The sequence below is a fragment of the Cibotium barometz genome, chromosome 58, assembly GCF_041138505.1.
Source record: "Cibotium barometz isolate CiBa-2024 chromosome 58, ASM4113850v1, whole genome shotgun sequence".
NCBI classification, from domain to species: domain Eukaryota; kingdom Viridiplantae; phylum Streptophyta; class Polypodiopsida; order Cyatheales; family Cibotiaceae; genus Cibotium; species Cibotium barometz.
The window spans coordinates 5,948,898-5,975,062 of NC_141103.1; the positions used below are offsets into that span (position 1 = coordinate 5,948,898).

General features: G+C 39.9%; 1 protein-coding gene across 1 annotated transcript in view; it reads left to right on the forward strand.

Moving 5' to 3' along the window:
• LOC147605826 (uncharacterized) overlaps positions 1-15,723 on the forward strand; it is a 48,333-nt gene extending 32,610 nt beyond the window's left edge. Inside the window, exons 4-5 of the mRNA XM_086792315.1 lie at positions 14,711-14,969; positions 15,052-15,723. Of these exons, the coding sequence (XP_086648441.1) occupies positions 14,711-14,969; positions 15,052-15,159 (367 nt within the window). The 3' untranslated portion in view covers positions 15,160-15,723. The remainder of the gene's footprint in view (positions 1-14,710; positions 14,970-15,051) is intronic.
• Positions 15,724-26,165: the final 10,442 nt, after the last annotated feature.

The window sequence follows — 26,165 nt, forward strand, 5'->3', positions numbered from 1 at the left end:
CGGATCTACTCTTCTTTGGTGTGACAATCAGAGTTGCATCCCCATCGCCAAGAACCCTGTGTTTCATGCTCGTACGAAACACATTGAGATTCAGTATCACTATGTTCGTGAACGGGTTCTTGCTGGAGATTTGCATTTGGAGTATTGTCCTTCCGCAGAGAATGCTGCAGATTTGTTCACCAAGCCGGTTTCTCAGGCTTCCTTGGCTCCTCATCTTCGGATTCTCGGAGTTTGTTCAGCATCTGGTTCTGAGAGGGGGTGTTAGCACTTTCATCCCCAGTTTCTGCTCTGTATGGTGCCCATTTGGTCCCCTTTTGCATGGCCCTTGCTTGTGGGCTGGCCACCCCTTTTTTAGTATTTTTCTGGGATTTTTCCTAGCCATTCTGGCATTTTTCTAGGGAGCCATGTCCAACAGCTCCAGTCGGCCAGTTTCTATGCTCCAGTCGGCCAGCTCTTCCCCACTATAAATAGTGGGTGCTGGCCTCTCATTTTTCATAGAGTCTTGTACTTATTTGCTCCCTCACTTATGAGACTATCACTGTCTCTTGCTTGGGACTGCTTTGGTTCAGTATATTCAGCATAGTTTGCTCCATATCTCTCTCTCTCTCTTGCACTCTCTGTTCAGCACATTCTAGTGCCACTCTGCTTCCGCTCTGTGCACTCTTTCATTTGCTGGGTTTGAAAAGAACGAAGGATCTCAGGATAAGCTCGGAAAAATTTCTCGAGCATTCATTTTGCATCTTATTGAGGATGGTTTTTGAATGTCAAAAGATATTTAATTAACATGGATCATAACAGTTTCCCCTGTTGGGAATCAACTGTCCTCAGTTGCGCAATCAATGAGTGGATGGCTTCATGGCACAAGTGGAGGACAAGATCATCACATCAAACAATTTCTGAAAATAAAATCAAACAAGTGAACGCATGTAAAAGGAATCTAAGTGTCCCATACTACAGAGGTACCTTCCAGATACAAACACTCGCTGGTGAAAGATAGAAGACATAGATACGTCTGGTGTAGCCATGTAAAACCAATCTAATGTTCCATACCATAGATTAATTCCTCACGACACTACCTTAAGAACAGAAGTTTGAGACGGAGTAGCTAATTCCCTTTGAAACTTTCATTCTGACATAACTTTTCTCTATCCTCAAAATTAGACTACAAGTCTTATTCCAAAAATGAATTAGGTCGAAATGGAAATTCTTATCAACTTAAGATTGAAAAATAATCACTTATATTACTGTCAATAACTTGATGAATTCTGGGGATTTGTTCTTGATCTTAATCTTATAATTGTCTAACTAAATTTAAAAATTATAATCTTTGAATAGGTTTATAATTCTTGAATTTGTGAATCTTACTTGTAAACAAGGAAATCTAAAGGAGATCTTGATCTTAAGCTTAATCTTAAACTTGAAATCAGAACTTGAAAAAAGATAGACATCTTGCGTCCTAGTCATAGTTGCCAGGTGTTTCAGAAACGGTTGTAAACAAGGAAATCTAAAGGAGATCTTGATCTTAAGCTTAATCTTAAACTTGAAATCAGAACTTGAAAAAAGATAGACATCTTGCGTCCTAGTCATAGTTGCCAGGTGTTTCAGAAACGGCAGGTATGAAACGGGTTTCATATGTTTTGAAACGTTTCATAAAAGGTAAGAAACGGGTAAAAAAAGGTTTCATACAAAACAGAAAAAACATGTATATTTTTTACTTGAAATATACAAAAGAAAAAACTATTGACATAACTTATAAGAGACCACATTGAATTCATTTCAATAAAAACAGAATACATGTAAGATATGATGATATCACAAATCACGTAGGTGATCACTGATGACTAAACAAAAATCAAAAGCATCACCACGTGGGTGATGATTCATGACTCAAAATCCAAGATCAAAATAAATAACATGTCCAAAGTTCAAACTAAATAACATGTCCAAATAAAATGATACTGGCAGCTGCTAGCTACTATCTGCATCCTCATGCTCATCCTCATCTACATCTTCTGCCTCTGCAGCCTCACTCTCAAGGTCACTGCCGGTAGCCGAGTCCTCAAAGGCCTCATCCTCTAGAGGTGCAGGTGCACCACTAGTACTAGCCTCTCCAGAAGATCGTGTAGTGCGAGCCGGAGCCATGATCTCCTCATAGAGCATAGAATAGATGTCTCTCTCCTCCTGAGGAATGTCGGGAATCTCCTTGCACTTCATGATATCAATCTTATCTGGATTCACTTGGCGAGGCTCAATGGGATGACCCTTTTGTTCTAGCAATCGGAGATTGCAATGACAAAAGACAAGCCTCTCCAATTGTGCTGAGGACAGTCTATTTCTCTTTTTCGTGTGAAAAAGAGCCCATGTACTCCAGTTTCTCTCACAAGGCCCTGAACTGCAATCTTGGGAGAGAACTCTCAGTGCAATCCGTCTCTACATTGCACAAAAAAGAATGTTAAGTTAGAGTCAAAAAGAGAGTAGCATTTGAATGTAGATTTTGAAAGAGTAGGACTCACAAGACAAAGATACAAGATTCAAGAATCAAGAAACCTTACCAAGTTTGGTGTCCCAATACCGTATTTCTCCCACCAAGACACTGACTCCAACTGTGTCTCCCTGAGCAATGCAGTAGCTCGCCCAAACATATGGCTACCGTTGCGGTAAATGAGAAGCTCATCCTCGAGCTTTCTCATTAGCTGTATATCACCTCCCACTCCCACCAACTTGGTAATGTACTCGATCCATCCTGACTCTAGCTCCTCATTGAGGTATTGCTCCTCATTCCTCCAAAGGGGATGCAAAATGTGAGCAACAGCATGGATTGGCCTATGAAACCAATCCCAACGCCGATTCCAGATCCCCTTAATATCTTGAACTCTGCATGTAACATGTGACACACATAAGAGATCAAGATTTATAAAATAACTCAAAGACTAAAGTTAAAGCCCAAGGGTGAGCACCTGTCACGCGACAAGGTAGTGAAATCATTGAGAGCTTCACCAATTCTGTCCATGAACTCATAAAGCAGCCCAATGGTACTCCCTTCCATGTCTGTGAGCCGAAGGACACTATACATGGGTTGAAGTGCCTTCACAAGTCCCTCTGCATCCTGCCACCAAGTATCTCTCATGACCATACGAGAGAATGCTATAGACTTGGGCTCATCCTTGTCCTCCCATGCTGTCCATTCACGACACACAACAGTGCGTAATAAGCCATGTCGCACTCTCACTAGTCTCTCCACCACAATAAACATATATGCAAACCGAGTTTTGGAGGGCTTTAGAAGCTCAAGATCACTATTGGCCCTGTACATGCTCAAAACCTTTGGCCTCTTTGTGACAAAGTTCACCATGGTAGATGCAGCTGAAAATACATGGCTCACCCAATCAAGCTTCCCCACATCCTCAGTCATCAAGTCAAGGCTGTGTGCTACACAAGGTGTCCACACAATCTTGGGGAACTCCTCCTCTAACATCCTGCCCATGTATACACAATTGGACCCATTGTCCGTGATCACTTGCACAATGTTATCAGGCCCAATTTCATTGATTGCCTGGCGCATGTGGGACATAATGAACTCCCCTGTAACCACTATCCCTGGCACCGATGCATCTATGGCATGAATGAACATTGTGCCTTTGCAGGAGGACACAAGAATGTTGTACACATTTCTCTTCCGCGCATCTGTCCATCCATCACTAAGCAAAGTACAACCATACTTTGCCCAAGTGGCCTTGAGAGGCTCCATCTCCATCTCCACAGCCAGTTGCTCCTTGCGAAGCTCAGTAGTGCGCAATGTCTCGTAGGAGGGGCCATCCCACTCACACCCAATGCGGGAGATAGCTCTCATTGCCTTCTTCCATCGAGGAGTCCTGACAATGTGGAAGGATAATCCACATTGAATAAACAACTTCATCAACTCTCTCGTTGCCTCTTTCATGGCAGTCTTTTGCATCCCTGCCTGTACATGTCCTTTCTTGAACACTGGAAGACTAGTTCTTTTGGCTCGAGGTGCCGAGCTAGAACCACCTGCAACACCACCTGCAACCTCACCACTGGTATCTTCCTCTCTGATACTGCGAGTCCTCTTGGAGACACTTTGACGTGCTTCAGGCTCTCCCAGATTGGGGATATCCTCAAGGGGGATACCTAGCTGCATGGCCTTCCAAGCCTTGAGGCTATCATAGATTTCTTGTGGCACATGCTTACATGGCCCAATGCCGAAACCCTTTGTTTGTGAGAAATGTGCCTTCAACCTGGTGACACTGCCATGGTGCTTATCAGCACAAAAGTTGCATTTCCACTTTATCTAGACTCGAAGGTGACATTGTTCCAAAGAGAATCACCTGTTCGAGGCATCCTACAAGACGAGGATAAATGCAGATTGTTGGCCCTGCAAGTGCGACACCGTGGAAGATATGCCATAAATATTGATGGAAGAGAAAAAAGTGTGTTGTTTTGTGAGTTGTGCAGAGAAAACCAACTTAAAGCAAAACAGGACATTACCGTGCTGGAAGACGTGCACAAGGCCCAAGGACACCAAGGAGCAGGGGGTCGACAGAAGCGATGGAAGGACAAGAAGGATGGCACGCAAATCGGCGAACTCACATGCGGCGGCCATTGGGAAGCGTGATAATATGCGTCGTACGAATCCAGGAAAGAAAACGTTTTTTAAGGTTTTTAAAAACTGCATGATGTATGAAACATGTTTCATACTGTACGAAACGTTTCGTACGTTTCAAAAGTGTATGAAACGGGTTTCTATGCAACACTGGTCCTAGTTGATAGCAAGAACTTGATATACTAGTAATGAATCATGGCTTAGATTAAAAATACTTGAATGGACGAAAATTGAGAGATTAGTCTTTAATTAATCATAATTGCAATTCTTGAATAAATCTTGTTCTTAAGGGGTTTAAATCTTGTGGTTGAATATATCTTTGACTTAGAGCAATTCTTGGTCTAGAAAGAATCTTGTACTTGGATAGATCTTAAACTAGAACACTTGAAAATTTAAACAAAACTTTACTTGAATTGGTATAAACTTCGTAATTGTGATTGGTATACAACTTAAGCTTGGTTTCTAGTCACTTGAGAGCTATTTCTTTACTTTTCTCATCATCACTAAATTCGATGGTGAAGCAATTGATAACTTGAATCAAAGACTGGAGAAACTTGCTTGGTTCTTGAATCTTCAAATTAGTCTTAATCTTCTATGAAATGTCTAGCAATCATTTTTACTTGAATTTGGGTAACTAGATCTTGAAGATAACTTTTGCTAATCTTGTCTCGATCTTTCTAGTTAGGTCACGGTATCTAAAATTCTTTTCAGGAGCTAAAGTTTTCTAACTAGGTCTAGAAGAAAAGAATATTGAATAATTTTTTTACACATACGTCCACCTTTGGTTAATGTGTCGAGTGCGTTAACCTCTTCGGTATCAAGCATGTCCTTCGATGCAATTTGGTTCTTCTTTTTAGTTGGGCAAGATTTAGCATAATGTCCCATCTGCTTACACCTGAAACACTTGACAATAGACAGCTTGGATACGATGTTATTGGTCGGGCTATGCATGTTAGATGCTTCCACAGTTTTAACTTTCTTCTTAATATATTTGTTTATTCTAGACAGATGTCGTTCAATCTTTCTTTGAAAGTTGTCCCGATGCTCTCGTTCTTGATTCAAAAGATTATGGAGAGAATCAAGCTGTTCATGAATAGTACGACGATGCGGATATTCACCCATTTCCTGATAATTAAAAGGAATAGGAAAAATTAAAACAAGAGAAAAGATAAGGTTTCTTATCTCATATGGAATGTCGAGCTAGATGTGAGTCCTGCCAAGTTAGCTCAATACACAAATGCATAATTTTTCAAGAAATAATCCATGTACTCTTTAAAATTAGAAAACTAGCCGTAGGTTAAAGCAACATTTTAATGATATCTTCACTAACAAGCTGTTTATATTATTCGTACTTCATGAGGATTTAGAAAACAACATTATTCACAAGAATTTGACTAAAGTCTCAAAATTTCTCTTGAGGTAAGTTCTAAAAATCTGTAGAAGAAATCCAAACTAACTATATGTACATGAGATTCTTTTCCATAAAATATGATGGGAATAGTCAAAAAATATTTTCTTTGTAAAACATTTTATTGATCTCATTTGTAAAGCTTTAAGCCTATTGGAAAGCTTATTTGAAAAGAAACTTAACAAAGCTTTATAAATAAAAGCTTTTTCAAACATTTCTCAGCCTGAAACTATTAGCTCAGCTAACCTAAATTTAGAGAAGAGATGGTATATTTATAGATATGGTTCCCCTTTTTTTTACTAAGCTTATATCAAAGCTTTATGCTAAGCTTTATCTCATAAAGCTTTTAATATTAAACTTATTAAGCTTATTAAAGAGCTTATGAAAGCTTGTAACCTGGCCAATGCCCAACGCCAAACGTTGGAGCGCAAATAGAAAACAGCCCACGAAAAAAAATTCACCGCATCTAATATAAAAATAAAAATAAACATTGTAAGCTTATAAAGCTTTTAGCTAATATAAGCTTTGTAATAATCAAAAGCTTTTAAGCCTCCATAAGCGCAAAGCTGAAAATTCCTCTTCCCTGAATTCGCAGCGTTCGTCGCCGGCCGGATGGAGATAGGAGCCGCTGTCGCCCGGGTACGAAGGAGGGAGAGAGAGGGAAAGAAAACAATTGGAAATATTATATATATATATATATATATATATATATATATATATGGCTTTTACTCATTTCTCTCTGCGCTTTTACTAATTGAGAAAAATTAAGAAAAATCTATCACCTCCCACCCTTGATTATAGAAACTGAGCAAAGCAAAGGTTTAGCAATTCTGATTATGGCTCTCCATGCTCCTCTGCTTGCTCTTTCAATCCGTACGGACAAATTAAGAAGAGGATTAGTGAAGAGGAAGGTGGTTTTATGGTTTTGGGAAACCCACTAATGGTTTTCCACCTAGTTTTACTCTTTGGGCAATAGATTGATGGAGATTGATTACCCAATGGTCAAAAACAAGCTTTATTTCATCCATACATAAACAAAAATCCCTAAACGTGTTCTTCTTTCATTTAAATTTAAGAAAATTATCAAAATCACCTCTGTTTTTGTCTCTTTCACCTCTTTTGATCGCCTTCAAGAAAATTAAATTACACCAAAGCTCTGATACCACTGAAATGGGACCCTTTAATCTTCTTGAAGGGAATAATCAAAAACTCATAAAAATACATCAAATATTAAAACAACTACTTGAATTAAATTGAACATTAAAGCATATGACAAAACATAAGACAAGAGAAAGAAAAACATCACCATCAACACCATGTTGGGTGCAATCTTCCCCTCCCTTGTGCGTGGTCTTCTCCCACACAAGAGTATTTTTATTAGCTTTCATAAAAAATAGGCCATAGCCCCCAAAAATATACAAAGTGTGCTTTTAGAGCACGACACTCTTCCACAATAAAAATAGAGTGTCCTAAAAATTGGGGCTAGGGTAAAGCCTTTAGGCTTTAATAAATTCCACATTATAAATGTATCTTTCCTAAAGTTCAAAATGGAAAAATCAACTACTAAGGTTACAAGCTATGCTTGTAAAAATAAATGTGATGCACATAAGAAACATTCTCCTTAACATTATTTATCAATCCTCGTAATCTTCTTGACCTGAAAATATAAGCCCAATTAATAATTAAATTAATCCCACAAATATTAAACAGGCACAAACCATAACCAACTCATGACTACCAGGCGTAAGTACTTCCAGGGATCACCCTGCCAATACAAACCTAACTGAAATAATCATAGACGGCCCCAAGCATACGTCATATACCGCACGTATTACCAGTCGGCCAACACTTCCTCACTATAAATAGTGGGTGCTGGCCTCTCATTTATCATTCAGTCTTGTACATATTTTGCTCCCTCACTTATGAGACTAAGAGTGTCTCTTGCTTGGGACTGTTTTGGTTCAGTATATTCAGCATAGTTTGCTCCATATCTCTCTCTCTCTTGCACTCTCTGTTCAACACATTCTAGTGCCACTGCTTCTGCTCTGTGCACTCTTTCACTCCTCCTCCTCCCTCTGCTTCTAGTACACGTCTAGTTGTGGATTCTCAGTCAAATGATGATGACTCTGCTTCTCCTTCTCCAGTGAGTTCGAGCATATCTGTGCCTAGATGGTACTTTCAGACAGTTCGTGATTCTGGGTTACGTGAGCTTCCTTCTCCTTCTCCGCCTAGTTCTCTCAGGTGATCCTCCAGAGTTTCAGGGAAACAAATTCATGAGGGCAACATGTTTGTTAATTGTGCTCTTATGTCCTCTATCATTCATGGTCCTTCTGATCCCTCTTCTATGGACGAGGCTCTTTCACATGAGTCTTGGCGTCGTGCTATGCAGGCAAAGTTGGATGCTATTGAACGGAATGGCACTTGGATTTTGGTGCCTAGGACACTACAGCGTAAGGTGATTGGTGTGCGCTGGATCTTCAAATCGAAGTTCCGAGCTGATGGCAGCTTGGACAAGCACAAGGCGAGGTTGGTTGCCAAGGGTTATGCACAGCGCCCTGGAGTTGACTTTGATGAGACCTTCGCTCCAACAGCTCGGATGACTACCATTCGCACCGTTCTTGCTCTTGCAAGACATCATAGATGTGGCCCGTATTCCAGATGGACATCAAGTCGGCTTTCCTGAATGGAGAGCTTACACAAGAGGTTTATGTTGATCAGCCGTTGGGATTTGTTGTTCCAGGCAAACAAGATTAGGTGTACAGGCTGAAGAGAGCTTTATATGCTTTGAAGCAGGCTCCGTGGGCTTGGTACCAACGGATTGATGAGTTCTTTCAGAAGCTCGGCCTACGCCGTTCTCATGCAGATTCGAACCTTTATATCCTCCTTGAGAGGGGGTTGATTGTTATCATTCTGGTCTATGTTGATGACCTCATCTTTACAAGTTCTTATTCTGTGAGGATCCGTTCAATCATGGATGCTTTGGAGATAGAGTGATCTTGGTCTTTTGCATTATTTTCTTGGCTTTGAGATTTGGCAGACTCCGAAGGGCATTTTGTTCTCTCAGCAGAAGTACACATGGGAGATTCTTGACAGATTTCAGATGACTGGATGCAAACCAGTATCTTCTCTTATGGATACTAGTGAGAAGCTTTCTCTTCTTGATGCTTCTCCAAGGATTGATGAGGGAGAGTATCGGGTTCTCGTCGGTTGTTTGGTTTGGTTGACCTACTCCCGATTGGACGTGTGTTTCGCAGTCAGCTTATGGAGTTCCTTCTCATCCAAACCCCGTTAGCAGCATTGGCGGTGTGCTCTCAGAGTTCTTCGGTACTTGCGTGGCACTCTGGACTTTGGGATCTTCTATGGCCAAGGATGCACTCTTCTTGGATGGTCTGATTCAGATTGGCCTGGAGATCCAGATACTCGGTGTCCAACCACTGGTTGTGTTTTTGTTTCACTTGGGTCTGGAGCCATTTCATGGAGCAGTAAAAAGCAGCCTACTGAGGCGCTTTCCTCTACAGAGGTGGAGTATCATGCGGTTTGTTATGCTACATGTGAGGCGATTTGGTTGCAGAGATTATTGAAGGAGCTTGGCTGTCCTCCTACCGGATCTACTCTTCTTTGGTGTGACAAGTAGAGTTGCATCGCCATCATCAAGAACCTTGTGTTTCATGCTCGTACGAAACACATTGCGATACAGTATCACTCTGTTCGTGAACGGGTTCTTGCTGGAGATTTGCGTTTGGAGTATTGTCCTTCAACAGAGAATGTTGCAGATTTGTTCACGAAGCCGGTTTCTTAGGCTTCCTTGGCTCCTCATCTTCGGCTTCTCGGAGTATGTTCAGCATCTGGTGTTGAGAGGGGGTGTTAGCACATTCATCCTTAGTGTCTGCCCATATTTGGTGTCCTTTTTGGTCTTTTTTCATGGCCCTTGATTGTGGGCTGGCCACCCCTTTTTATATATTTTTTGGGATTTTTCCTAGCCTGGATGTATTTTTCCCAGCCGGCCAGCTACATCATGTCCAGTCGGCTAGCCCCTCTTATCTATAAATAGGTGGGCTGGCCTCTCACTTTTCCATCTTGCCTAGTCTTTCTTTTGCTCCCTCACTTATGAGACACTTTTTGTCTCTTGCTTGGGACTCTACCATTTCAGTATATTCAGCATAGTTGCTCTCTCTCTCTCTCTCTCTCTCTCTCTCTCTCTCTCTCTCTCGCACTCTTTGCTCAACACACTCTAGTGCTTATTTGCTTCTGCTATGTGCACTCATTCACCTCAAAGCCTGGAGGTTGCTCAACATACACCTCCTCCTGCAAGTCACCATTAAGGAATGCGGATTTGACATCCATTTGATATACGGGCCACCGCTGAGAAGAGGCAAGGATGGTTCGAATCGTGGTCATCCTCGTTGTCGGTGCAAAGGTATCCTCATAGTCGATGCCAGGCCGTTGAGCATAACTCTTAGCCACAAGTCTGGCTTTGTGTTTGTCCACCGATCCATCAGACGTATACTTGGTCTTAAAGACCCACTTGACAGCAATGACTGACCGTTTTGACGGCCTTGGAACCAACTCCCAGGTTTTATTCTTCTCTATGGCATCCAGTTCCACTTGCATGACTTTCCTCCAAGTATCCTGAGAAAGAGCTTCCTTTACGGAAGTGGGCTCTTTGTCCTGCATGATACGAGACATCAAAGCATAGTTTACCTGTAAGAGCTCTGCTGAATGGCTTTTGTCATGAACTCTATGCGATCTTGGAGGTCCGTTTTCTGTGGTCCACTCGGTAACACCCGACTCCCGAAGGGTGTCTAACAACCACCTGGGTACTCGAATAGAACGCGGTGCCTCCTGTTGTTGCGTGGACTATCTCCAGCCGTGGGCTCAACCTCTACAACTGACTGAGGCTCTCCGGTTGAAATAATAGAGTGGGAATCATCATCAGACTCATCTGGGTCTCCAAGAAGTGGTAGCTCAACAGTGGTAGCTGGAACATGCTCATCAAAGACATCTTTGCTGACAACAACAACCTTGTTCCGCTCCGGGTCATACAACCTATATCCTTTGGAAAGAGAGTTATATCCCACAAATACAAGCTTCCCCCTTTGTTTCTTTGGAATGTGAACATAGGCATCACTCCCAAACACACGAAAATGGGAGATGTGATTTTCGTCGGAGATCGGTTGAGGATATGGACAGCCGTAGCCACATCCTCTCCCCAAAGTGGACGAGGAAGATCACGATGCTCCAACATCGTCCTTGCCATCTCCACCACAGTCCGGTTCTTTCGCTGAACCACTCCATTCTCTGAAGGCGAACTTGTATTGACCAGCTCCCGTTCGATGCCATGTTTCGCACAAAACCGCACAAACGCATTGGAAGAAATCTCACCTCCTTTGTCAGCCCGAAGAGTCTTTATCTGCAATCCAGAATCTTTCTCCACCATCACATGCCACTCCTTGAACCAAGCAAAAGCTTGGTCCTTCTGGGAAAGGAAATAAATTATAAACCCATGTGAATCTGCTACAATCATCAAGCAGCAGCATAAAATACAAAGAACCTCCCAAGGATGGCGTCTGCATAGGTCCACACAAGTCAGCTCCAAAGGTTTCGAAGCCCGCCTAGAAGCCTGCTTCAGAAAAGATTCCCTGTGTTGCTTACCAAGAACTACAACGTCCCTGCGTGTTGCCAACATCTGGCAAGCCATCCACCATCTGGTCCCGGAAAGCCCGCCGCAGCGCATCCACATTTAAGTGGACAAAACGGAAGTGCCACAAGTCACCGATCTGAGTGCTTGTCAGAGAGGAGAGTGCTGAGAGTTTGTAGATACCGTTCTCCACTTTGCCTTCCCAAACAACCTGGCCTGTATCTTTGTTCCGTAGAGCAATAGAATGCTTCTCAAACTCCACCTGGAAGTCAGTCAACCTCATGCACTGACAATAGATGAAAACTAAGTGCAGGGATGTAAAGAACACAAGAGGAATGCTTCCCCCCTTTGCCATCGGGAATTTTTAGGTTATTTCTATGAAAATCACATGCAACCAAGGCCCTTCTTAAATGTATCATTAGGAGCACACCTGTAAATTTTTTAGCACTCTTGAGCATTAATAAAGTACGCTAAGAAAATGATGAAAAGACTTATTAACACTCACAATGGAGTATTGAGTGGTCAAAATTTTATGCGAACATGTAAGCATATGAATCACATGCAAAGGCCATGATTCCCCCTATATAAAACATGATGTCAATGTGAGTAAGCTTGAGCCCTCTAAGTGGCATAATCATTTCTATTGAAGAAATTTCATATTAGAAAATATTTGGTGGAAAATGAAGTGATTCCAAATTTGAAAGCCGGGACTTGACTGCCGTTTAAGATCCTGTAAGAACTCACAGGAAGGAGTCATGTGCCTGGAAGCACCACTATCAAGAATCCACTCCCAAGTATCCCTGGCGGTGAAGCCAACTGTCTCCTCGCTCGAAGAAGATGAAGCATTTGTGTCCAAAATCTCCAAGTGCACGAAGGTTGGAGTCTTTGTAGCTGAAGCTAAAGAATCAGCACTCTTCCCGGTATTCCGCATAGGACACTTTTCCCAATAGTGGCCTTTCTCGCCACAATCGTTATAGGTCCGCTCGGCCTTCAGTTTCTCACGGTCTGAATAGGGCTTCTTCTCAGAAGACTTCTCCGATGAAGACTTCCCTTTGCCCTTATTGTTGTTGTTGTTACGGCCTTTCGATTGCTGGCCAGTCAAGGCCTCAAAACCTTTGCCCTGTGGAGGGTTCACAAAACACTCTTTCTGGTCCAAGACCATAGGCACAAGCTCCTCCTATGTGGTGGTGCTGAGCTTGCCACTGGTGATCAAAGAGGAGTAAAATGCTGAGTACTAAGAGGGCAAATGAGACAACGTGTTGGCCATGCATAGTCACAGGGAATGGGCATTTTTAGACTCAAGAATGTTGGGGAGAAAACTTGTGTGGATCTCTCAAGCAACTCCAAGTCTCACAATGGGCAAGGAGGTCTTCAAATTAACAAACCTCGAGGCTTATCTGGGAAGTGATATACCTTCCTAGCAACCAAATTAGGGTTCAACTGAGCACCAGGCCTCAAATCAGCAATAAAGATGAGGGGGCAGCCTGTAACTCATCAAATACAAGTTTCTAGCAGTGAAAGTGATAAAACAGCTTGTGTAACTGGTTTTTTTGGCGACAACACTCTCAAAACGACAAATTAGGGTTTCTACACAGGTGATACATGCTATCCGTCACATTAATAAGTGTAAACACATCAACTTAACAAGGTTTTGGGATATCTGACACAATTTTGGAGTCCTGCAAAATGACCACCACTCATCAAGAAGCAAGAGCACCATTTGCATGTGCCAATGGGCGGGCGTTGGCAGCACTATTGGGCTTTAGCATGGCATCACAAGCAGTACACGAAGATAGGTCAAACCTCTAGCAAAATTCACTGCTGAAGCATGCAAACACGAGTGATACAAATGCATATAAACTTGCAAATCTCCCGTTCTCAGTACTTGCACCTGGACGTCCAGTCTCACTGGGCACCATTCAGGAATAAAGGAGTCACGACCAGGTATTGCAGGTGCAGGAGTTATATTTCAGCAGATTGCTTGCTGGTGATCTGCTCGCCACAGTTGTGATTCACCATTATGTGCAAAACCTGCCTTTTAAATTCTACTGGAAGAGGGATAGTTCCTCATGGATCTAGTTGTGGCTATTGTGATAGGAATATACTTGGGTCAGGTTTTACCACAGGATGTGAAAACCCACTCTTTTCCGCACTGCAAGTTCTATGCATGAGGCCAGTGAAAATGGGGCCCTCCTTTCAGGGCCCTTTGCCCCTTCTTTGCCTAATCCACTTTTACTGCTTCACATCATTGAGTTGCAATTGTGGCATGATTAACTGGTTCACTTTTGCTTGGGACTGTTTCTAGAGCAATAACAGAAAGCTTGTCAAATTCCTGGAGCATGGAAGGAAAGCTTGTGTGTGGCTGAACTGATGGCAGGTGATAGCTCATGATGGAGACCAAGAGTGATAGCTGGCAAGTGAATCGGCCCAATTTAATGTTCACATCTTAAGTTCTAAGGTGGTTTTGACAACAACTTATGAGATCACAGTATTGCAGTGGTAGACTCGTTAGCATGACAAGTGACTTGGAAGAGAGAAAGAAGAAACAGAGCCAGGTAGCCAAAAACTGGAAGTGAATGTCTGATTTGTGGGAGTAACTAGTACAAATCCCACAAAGCACAATTTGACAGCCTTATATGTGCATGAAACAATCAGAGCCCCCATAAATTAATCAGTACAAATGGTGCGTGGCACAACTGGAAAGCTGTTGGACTGTTAGGGAATGTCTGGTCCTTGCTTTGGGTGGGGAGGGAGGAATTTCGACTGGAGAACCATGCGTCTTTGATCACAAGAATGACTAACTTTGGCTAGGAGAATGGTTAATTTGAAGGCCAACTTTCTAGCTTAAGTGTTCATGCATGTGGTTTAATACACAGGCACCCTTGCATGGGCTAGAGTTCCTGTTTGTGTGTGCACATGCAGAAGATCTGATGCAGTTGGTCACTGCAAGCTTGTTGAACATCTGATGAGGACATCAATAAGAACGTTTTTTGGAACTAGGCGAACTGTGCTCTTATACAAGCTTGGTGTGTTTTTTTTACAGGAATTATGTTGTGCAGTATGTTCTCGAACTAGGGTTTCCTTGGGTATCTGCAGAAGTGATCTCAAGGCTTGAAGGTAGCTACCCACATCTTGCAATGCAAAAATTTAGCAGCAATGTGGTGGAGAAGTGTCTGAAGATTGCAACAGAGGAAAACAAGTCCTGCATCATAAGGGAGCTCATAGAAAGCTCTGTGCTTGGCCAGTTGCTACAGGATCCATATGCCAATTATGTCATTCAGTCTGCTCTTCAAGTCACAAAGGTATGTACCTCGCTCTTGTAGTCCTGTGCTGATGTGGGGTTATTTTAATGCAACGATGAGGTTGATTGGATTGATCTCACAGGGACACCTTCACATGAGTTTGGTTGATGCGATCAAACCTCATGTACATGTCCTTCGTAGCAGTCCATATGGGAAACGGATCCTGTCTCGTACCCATTTCAAGAAATGAAGAAAGAGTAATCTCACTGTAGTCTACCCGAATAACAAGCAGTCAGACGACGTCACTCTTGTAAACTTTTCTGGTGCTAATTATCTTAGCATGTAAATTTAAGAAGGTATGGATTATCAGCTTGCAATTAAAATCTCCCATTAGGGGGTTTGTAATTTTGCTGTATTGATAGGTCAGTTAGTTACTGTCAAAAGAAAACAGTAGACAGAGAAGTCCAAATGGTGGACAGCAATAGGAAAGGTTTACTTCACTCGTGTAATCCTGTGAATAAGCCTGTTTGTTGGATTTATTTGGCCCACCACCACCACCGTGGGCAAAAAGCACATCAAAATTTTGTCTTTTTCATACCTTCAATTACCAAAGAGCTTGTGCACACAACAGTCAACAGCAGCGGGTGTTTGAATAGCCTAGTCAAAATTGTAGAGTTTAGACTTGATTTTGCAGAGAATCAGTCTCACTTATTTGTACACATGGCTGGTGCTTCTGGGTACCATTTTTGTATTGTACACACCCTGTAACTGTCTTTTGACATTTTAATGCAGCCAGAATTTTTCGTTTTGTCACGTATGTTACGGCGTGACTGAATATGTTTTCCTAGTCGCCAACTTGTTAGAGATGAAAAATGTTTGATCTGATTATGTCTATGTGCATATGTGTTCATTCGTGTTTGATGGGATAAGGATATGACAACAGGCTTTTTTAAAGCTCTATGCATCCAAAACTGGATCATGTGGGTTATGAGAGATTAAAATGTTTCCTAGGCATTGGCTCGAGCTTGCATTGACAAGTAAAGAAGTGAAAGTAATGCTGTAAACTCAATCCTATGATATGCATAGCATGACATAAGCCTGGGTTTCATCTTGGATACATTGATAGATCAATGGATCGACGAAGGAATTGATAGATCAATGGATCGACGAAGCAATTGATAGATAGGTGCATATAGGTGGATAGAGAGAGAAGACTAGCTAGCTATTAATAAAATTATAGTAGGCTTGTTTGAAAGCACGTGTACTCTCAAAACCTCAAATACTCTTCTTGCTTTTTCTTTCCTCACTGAAGGGCTCACACGATGGATTCTATATTTAACTTACACGTGACTAAGAGTACTTTAACCACGTACGAAATATCCACAAGCCATGGGAGGTAGCCTAGATTTTTTGGCTTAATAGTTTTGGGCGATTGTCTATACAAGCACTAGCCTAGAAAACACAGCACTAGTAAATTTGGGAAAGCTTAGAAACTTTGAAAATTCAAAAAATGGAGTGATTCTCATGAACTTTTCATAATTCCGAATGCTTGAGCATTTATGGGAAAATTTATTATCTCCAAGGCATCTTAAGTAAGTTTTTGATGCTCTTTTGGATCCTAGTTGCAATAACAAGTGAGTCTTTGACAAGCAAGTCTTCGACGCTCTTTTGGATCCTAGCTGCAATAACAAGCTACTTTTGCATTGAACGATCAACAATCGTGTGGTTCTCTCTCTCTCTCTCTCTCACACACACACACACACGCACACACACGCACGCACACATTTTTTTTGTTAAACCATTGCTTCATTAAGGTATGTAAGGTACATTCATAGCAGATATTAGAAGCAATGGACAAACCTCTCCAACTGTTGTAAGGAAAGATCTTGTGAGGTCAAAAGAATCTTCAAGTGAAAGGTAAAGAGACCACTTGAAAAATGCGAAGCATATGACCTTGTTATGGCAAAAAATCAACTGATTTCGTGCACGGTAGATCATCCACAAAGCCCATTATCTAGTCCAAGAAAGGAAAACTATGTAATATGCCAAAGGCGTCCAAACCTCCAAAAAAGAAAATTTCCCGAAATTGTTAGGAAATCACACTCTCAAGTGTCTTGATAGTCTATCCAAGAGAGCACGAGGAGGGGATTCCCATAACAAATGAATAACTATCTGTTGGCGATGAGAACACCTCTTGCAAGATACAGGTGCAATTTTTCTCTTAGCTAAGAAGGTGCCAACCGAGAGTGCACCCACAATGCACCTCCACTTGAGAGGCAATTTGCTCTTCCAAACTATGGTCAAAAGGAGGCCTTCGACCAATGAAGAGGTTTGTTTACATGCTACAGTTGGTTTGCATGTGTATGTATCCAAGGTGGAGGGAGCAGAATTTTATAAGTTGAGGTGATGGAAAGAGAAAGGACAGTAACTTGGAAGCTCCCTATCAAATTTTCACTCTCTCAATCTTTCCTCCTCCTCAAGTGGAGGCACCGGCTGAAAATCTTGCAATATAGAAATTACTTCATGCCATACATGCTTGTGTTGCATACCCGAACTGTATCTTTTGACAGCATGTAGTGGAAATGAAAATATATTGCCTTGATCATCAACAACATCGTCAACTAAGCGTATGCCAAAGTCGGAGAGAGGAAGTATGCTTTTTTGGGTTGTAGTATAACCAATGAATGCTGAAAAGCCCTTCTTCAATGGATACTTTCTTTTTGCAAAGAGTTGCCTTTATCTGGAGGTCTTCTCGACCAAGAAAGATGACAAAGGAGCATTTGCCAGTCATGTATATGTATGGTGGAATAAGGGCAGCTGACAATCCAACCTTCAAATCTTCCAAATATGATGTCTTGGTGGGAAACTATCCAATCGCCAAAAGCCTTTGTTTTCATTGTCGCAATCAAATGTGCCAACATCAAAGTCCAAGGTTACTTTTTGGTGAAGGAATCAAGAAATAAAGTTGCCTTTCTTGCAATGACATTGTAGCGAATATTGAGTACATTCAAACCTCCATGCATACAAGTTCTTTTTTGAGCAATTTGACAGCCTTTCTATCTATTTTCGTCCGTCCATTAACATTCTAATGCTTTGGACATGAAACTGTCAATATCCTTATTTGACCAAGGCACACGAGGCAAGTAGAATGGAACATAGGCCATGATGATGGATTGGACAATACTCAACTGTACAGGCAATGGCCATGCCAATAGTTTCCAAGACTCAATCTTGTGATTCAACTTATCCATAACCCATTGCCTTTCTTGCTTGAGAGACACTTTCCATCTGATAGGATATCCAAGATGCCATACTATTTGGTATGGAGGCAATATGAGTCCTGGCTAAAGAATGGAATGCCAGTCACATTCTTTAAGAGGCAACAATATCGACTTAGTGAAATTAACCTTCAATCCAGTAGCTAACTCATATAGCTTCAATGCATCCATGGTTGAATTGACATCATGTTGTGTGTTTCTAGGAAAGAAGAAATCATCTGCATATGCTTGACTAACAAATTGATTGGCTCCTGTAATGTCAATACCATATAGCCTCCCTTCTAAAATCAAATTGTCCATTTACAAGAGCATTGGGTGAGTATCTATTGCATTAGCATATTCAATGCCTATGAATCCTAAATTGTGTATTTAGCATATTCAATGCCTATGTAGGCATTTGTAGTGTTATCCATGATTTGTCGCCTAGGCACAAAACCATATTGAGCAGGGTGAAGCCCATCATGAAGGCATAAGGCTTATAGGTCTCCAATCTGTACATAACTGTTTTGTAGGGAGCAAACACACCAACCCTTGCTTCTAAGAGGCTAGAAGCACACCAGAGTGCTAACAAATATTAATCATATAAAGAACTTCATTTTTGAGTAAATCCCAATGCTCAAGAAAGAACTCTAATGTAAAGCCATCCCAGCCAAGAGATTGCATTTCCCTAAACCATGCAGGGCATCATGCAACTCTTCCTCTGTAAAAGACACTTCCCATTGCTTTTTGAGGTGTAACAATTTGCCTGCTCTACAAAAGAATGCAACATGCATGAAGGGTTTGCTATGATGGCTATGTAGGGTAGCAAAAAGGGTAATAAAATGGTTCAATACTTTTGTCTCTTGTTGATGTTTATTTTGACTCCACTACCCATTGTCCTTTAAGTCTATGAATGGACTGACTCTGCTTGGAAGTATGCAGATTCTTAAAGAAGGCCTTTGAAGAGCGACCTTTATCCTTGAGAGTTTTTGTCTTGCCCTAATTTGCCATTTTTGAAGTTTCCTAGTATCATTGCATTTCAGGCAATTTTCAGCCTCTAGAAGATCATCCATACTCCTGAGCATCCAGTAACCTATACTGACTATACTTCGTCCTCAGTAATTGTGTTGTTGATTTTGCATTCAACACATTTTGCCTTTCCATGCCCATATACCATTTCCCATATTTTTGAATAACATCCTGGAGTTTGATTACAAATCTATACCATGCTAGATCTACATCTATGTGTATGTGGAGCTTTATAGGCTGAATCTCAGCCTCCACCAAAACTTCCAATTGGCTGATGTGTCACACAATTGTTATTTACTATAAGCAATTTCTTGTGAGGCAAAGGTACATCATGTTTAGTCGTGCCAAAATACAAAGTCATCCATAAAGGGAAATGATCTGAAGTTTGCATAGAGAAGTCTATGGGCATAGTGCAAGTAAAGGCATCAAACTCATCTGCATTTATAGCATATACCATTGATCTAATTTGGCCCAATAGTCATTGATTGCATTGTGATTGAAGGTATATCCTTTTTGGGGAGGCATTAGATGCTTTCACAAGTCACTTGCTTTCGTGCTACAAAGTACGCTTTGCCATGTCTTGTTCTTAAAAGAAATCATGTGTGATTTGTTAGAGCTATTGTCTTCACAGTCTTGTGAATGATAAAAGTCACCACATAAAAAATCATTTGTGACCCATGGATATGCTTGCAATTGTTGCCACATTTGAGCTTAGATTGCAGATGTTTGTGAAGCATATACAATTGCAAACTCAAATATTTCACCATTCATCATACATTAAATGATCATCATTCTGCCTTGAGGATCATTATAGGCCAGTTGAGGCTATAGCTCATGCCTAACCAATATGGTAGAAAAAAAAAGCATGATTACTAGCCTGAAAAATATGGAAACCCAAAAGGCAACCTTCCCTCCTAGCAAAGGAATGTTGGTTGTGTTCTTGCAACAAGCAAACTATGTGTGGTTGAGTTCTATGTACGCAAGCCCTAATCTACCTCCATTTATTTGACAGAGGACTTGTACATTATATGTCAAACATCTAAGTGGTATATACATATTTACATGTTTTGTAATGGGAGAAATACCTCTTAAGTTTCCACCAACATGGTTGCTTGGCTCCCCGCATAACCATGCTCAACATTAACCATAGCATCTAAATCACTTGCATCTCCAGGGTCATGCACAACATTTGCAAGTAGTAGTATTTGGGTTTGCTCATATAATGGATCAACCCTCACAACTATTGAGAGACCAAAGTGGACCAACTCCCAACATCATTAGCTATTTCATTAGTGTGATGTCCACTAGTCAAAGCAACCTCTGTCCAATTCCATGAGACAATCGGTCTCGGTCTTGCCCTTTTTTGAGGGTCTGCCAAGCATTTGTATCCGGATTTTCTTTTTCCTTACGTTTTGGCATAGGAGAACTAGTGGATGAAACTTTCATTTTACCTATTTTGGGGGTCTGCCAAGCATCTGTATCATGCTTTTCTTTCTCCTTACGTTTTGGCCTTGGAGAACTAGTGGATACAACTTTCATTTTACCTTTGTCCATGTTAACATTTAAGGTCCACTGTACATTTTTATCTTTTTGGAGTTGCATTGTTTCAACTGGAGTGTTCTCAGTCAATTGCATTGCAACAGCTAGTGGTTGCAATAGCATAGTTAAAACACTCTGATTGATATGACCAAATTTGCCACAAGTGAAGCAAGAGCCAGCAAATCTTCTCCATTCAAGTTAAAAAAAGACCACAATATGCAAAACTTATTGACATTTCCATTCAAGCATGGGGGGCATACAACTTTGCCCAACGCTTCTGTCAAAAATGGTAGCCATACCTTCAACATGTTGGGAAAGCTATCCTGCCAATATGTAGCTATGGACAAATCCCTTTGATTGATAGAGTACATGAGTTTCATTGTTATAAATACTCTGGATTTGTTAGCATCATCCATCTCACCTACATGTGTAACAATGGGTTTAGTTTGTTTGTCTATCTCACATGACCATATGGCCATTGCAGTTTTGTGGCCGCTAGAAGTGGCGCGAGATTTTATGACATCATACTGAATAGTAACACACCCATTCCCAATTCCCCAAGGGCCCGGCATTTTATAATATTAACACCAACTACATGTCATGACAATTATTTCTTCTTGCAAAATACTTCTTAGCCAAGGAAATTCATCCCTCCACTCTTTACGAAACTTCATTTTTGGACCCTCTTTTTGAGAACTACTTCCTTCATGTGATTCTAGACTAGCCAAATCAATACCATTCCACTCCAAATCTTCATTTAGCTCCTCATTCAAATTGAAGTCTCTTTCATTGGCTATAATTTTGGGATCTTCATTTTCTTGAATATTTCTAGAGGACATATTCCATCCAAACACTGCACTAATTATAATTTGCTTCTTCTTTTTGGGAGCCATGTAAGATTCTCAACCCCCACCTAATCCAAATATGCGTACTTATAAGTTAAATATATATTGTGTGCTAGAAAAATCTATTAAAAATTTCCATTAAGAAAATAATAAAAACTCAAAGTAATAGTTTGTGAGAAGAGGGAAAAAGAGACAAAGAAAGTCGGATCCAATCTTACTTGCGTCAAGAAACATTTTAGGTAAAGAGATTGCCAATGTTGAGGTAGACTTGGATGTTAATTTGCTTGATCCTTCCACAAGACCCTTCAAAAGTCACAAGTAAAAAACTTTTGAACTAGATATTAATTATTGATTCATAAAAATAAATAATCTTCTCTTTTGTATAAGTAAATGAGCAATCATAACTTACATAAATTTATCATCCAAAGACTAAAAATTAAAAAGCTTCATAAATACCTTAATGCTTGGAATGTGGATGTTGTGAGTCCAACTTTGGGCTTATTGAGGCAAAGTGAGAACAAGTCCTCAAAATGGTAGAAACTTAATTAAGAAAGTTCTCCAAATGCAAATGTGAAATAAGCTTGATGAATGCATCCTAGCAATACTCTTGAGAACTAATATTGGAGTGAGTCGTGACTATAAAGGATAATAAGAACAAAAGTATTAGCAAATGGCTAAAGTAAAGAAGGCAATAAAAGATATTGGCAAATAGCTAAAGTAAAGAAGGCAATAAAAGGAATTAGCCAATGGCTAAAGTAAAGAAGGAAATAAAAGGTATTAGCCAATTGCTATTAGGAAGGAGTGAAATGAAGTGAAAAGACTGTGAGTTATGTGAACTCGGGTGAGGAAAAAGAAGGCAATAAAAGGAATTAGCCAGTGGCTAAAGTAAAGAAGGAAATAAAAGGTATTAGCCAATTGCTATTAGGAAGGAGTGAAATGAAGTGAAAAGACTGTGAGTTATGTGAACTCGGGTGAGGATGAAACTATATAAATGTAGTAAAAGTGAACGTTAAGCTTGGATTAATGGGGTAATAAAGTATTAATTGATAAAAAAGCACTAAATTAAATGAGAATGTGATGGGAATGGAGTCAAGCGCTAAGGACTTAGAGGCTCTTAATTGATATTTAAAATTTATAATATATTTAAATAAAATATCTATATAGAAATGATCTTTGATGGGTTGGTGAAAAAAGTGCCCATTAATTTAACAGTGCTCTGAAATATTTACCTTGTAGTGATGAAATATTTACCTTGTAGTGATGAAATATTTACCCTGCAGTGAAGTGCCCATCAAGTTGACAGTGCTCTAAAATGTTTACCCTCTACAGTGATGATAGGAAGTTTTTTTTTTCCTTTCTCAGAAATGTTCTGAAAGGCTTTAAATGGCTAAAATGACTGACAATAAGCATCAGTGGGATGCCTCATTGCATGTTATTCCGTAACTTCCCTTCAAGCTTTTTAGGCTATATAAAAGAGTGTGCATTAATCTTGTCACTACAAGAAAAATGGGGTAAAAAGTATAGAGCTCAATTCTTGCCTTTTGCATGTTTCAAAGGGTAAATTGTGGTCAAAAGGGTAGACATGCAAGTATGCCTTTTAAAATGAACATCGGTTCTTTTAGATGCAGCCTCTTTTTGAGCGGTATGGATCTGTGTGGATTGGAGGGTGGAATGATGGCGGTGAGGGGAGGAGTATCATCTTGGCATGAGGGAGCAGCAAGCACAACAGGTTCTTCGTCCGTCATTAGGACTATTTGGTTTGCCTCTCTTTAGCCTCTTGTTGGCCTACTTGTTTTATTTCTTCTCGGTCATTTTTTCTTTGTATTTTGTTGTGAATGGCCCTAAGGGTGGTTTTGGTTAGTGGCCATAGTAGCGTTCTAATTTGCTGAGCAGACTATTTCTTGTCCTTTTGACCTAGTTTTTTACCTTTTTGACCCTTTTTATGATAGATGAATTCTCGTCCAAAAGTATTTCAAAAATTGATGTTAAAAAAGGATGGACACTTGTCCACAATTTTTTCTAAAATTTCAAATTATTGTCTTAAAAACAAGACCAACAAACCCCTTTACGTGAACATTTTCTACTTTTTAATCATCTTTGTATGAGTGTTTATTAATCAATAACAAAAAGAGAGCACTATTGAGATTCTTGCATCCAACACTTTTTCTTTAAAAGTAATTCTATTGAGAAAAATGTTTGTGGTTGCACAAATCTCAGATCATGAGCCAAAGGAACCTCATGCTAATCAAATATATAATGTACAAGAAGAAATGTCTTCCATGGTTGCACAATTCTTGACTTTGATTATCAAAGCAACCTATGGATATTTATCTTACATAGGTTGTTCATGACAAATTTTACTCTCACCAGTTCCTCCTTTGTTCTTTTTACAAGTACGTATGATCGGCTTAGTCTTTTATCATATTAACGCGACGGGAATAATCCCAAATATTATTGGTTTGAATGTCTTAGCTTAAGCATGTCATTGTGTTAGCATTGCCATCCTTATATTTTTGGTAGCAATAATAATGTAATTAAAAAGAATCATCACTATTCGGTTTTCCATTCTATCCTTTAAGATTTCCATTTATAAAGTTGGCTCCATGTGGGTCATCGTAATTGCTAATTAGACTACATACTAAGGTATTTCTATAGTAATAAAACAATTATAAACATTATGTGCTTCTATGAAAACATGTTTATGCATTTTCCCTTGAGATGGTACGATTACTACTACTGCTATAGAAACATCATTGATGCTGTCTTTGTCAAGTTTTGATTGATGCCATTTCTGTCAAATTTTGAGATGGTATGATTGATGGTCTCTATCAAAGTTTGATTATGAAAAGCTGGTAAAAGTCTAGAAAGCAAAAGAACTGATTGAATACACAACCATGAAAACATTATGTGCTTCTATGAAAACATGTTTATGCATTTTCCCTTGAGATGTTGTGATTGCTATTGCCATAGACACACCATTAATGCCGTCTTTGTCAAAGTCTATGCAAGGTAAGGTTGAGCATGAAAAGATGGTAAGAGAATAGAAAGAAAAAAAGTGATTGAATACATAACCACCATGACACGATGGTGCCATTTAGATTTTGAAGCATTCTAGAAGTTCTTTACAAGCCAAGGAGAAAACCATTTAAGCACTCAAGAAAGTAACAATGTTCTCAAGCTCAGAAGAAGCCAAAGGAACAAGAAGAGATGGAAAGGGATGTTGATTCAATTAAGACAAGCTTTGGTGTCTTTGTAAAACTAGATAAAGTGGATTTGAATAAGATCTTACTAACACCTTAAAGAGAAGCAAGTTCTCTTAATAGAGATGCTAAAACTTTTTATAAAGGGAGCTTAAGTTAGGCCACACAAACTTGAGAAGACTCGTAGCTTTGGCAAAAATCTAACTACTTTTCAAAACAAGTATAATCTTGTAGACACCAAATTGCTAATGTCACATGCATCTCTTGTACTTGGATACCACATAGACATGATGGTACGTGACAAAATGAAGACCTTAGGTTGGACTAGGCATTTTTCATTGTGAATCTTTGTTTAGGGATGAGTTGTTGGTATGCCACCATTGATGGCCAAAGTCCCACAAAAGTCAAGTCCTTGCATAAGTTGTGCCCTCTTATATGTGATGAAACAACATCGAACATGAAACTTGTACAATGATAGGAAAACATACACACACACACACACACACACACAGAGTAGCTGGGAAGCTTGGGGGTGAGGACAGTGAGAGGAATGGCTTTCTCATTGTATTTATTGGAGCAAGATATCAAGAAGAAGGAACATACAAAATGAGCAACAACCTTGAATAAGGTGAGAGGTTGCTTATATACTCACTAACCCTAAGGTATATATTCACACCTAGATGTCCAAGGGAGAAACCCAGTGGGAAAAAATTCCCTTTTGGTGAAGGACATGGATGGCCTCACATGTAGTGCTTATGTAAATAGCTATTGACATACACTTATTAGACTTATGGTCAGGGGTACCTGAGAAGTTCCAGATCTTCTAGCCTAAAACATAGGTTGACATGCTTTTATTAATTTGAATTAGAGCATAATTGAAAAGTGCAATTAAAAAATCATTATGGGCCTAGTGAGGTCTCCAAAAGGAACATGTTTTGGTATAAATGTTGCATTATGAAAGTGCATAAATTCCAAAGTATCATAAAATTTTGAATTAAGAAAAAGGTTTAAAATTGGAATCAAGCACTAAGCAGACAACTTGCTTGCAGAGTATGTCGCCTCCAATACACTAAACAACATTACATGATACCCCCCTCTCTCTCTCCCTCATTTTTTTAAAGGGGTTAAATCTATTATATTGAAGTTGAATACACATGATTTTTCATAGAAGCATTTTTTATGGTATATTCTTCATAGAAGCATTTATGGGGGTATATTTTTGAGCTAAATTATTACTAAAATGACTTTAGTTTTGGTTTGTATGTAATTGATTTGTATACAATCTAATGATTTTTAAAAAAAACACTAGTGTAAGTACAAATGATTTTTATGCGTAAAAATGTCAATCTTGAAAATGTAATTTTTATAGTCTGTATTTTTTGTGTT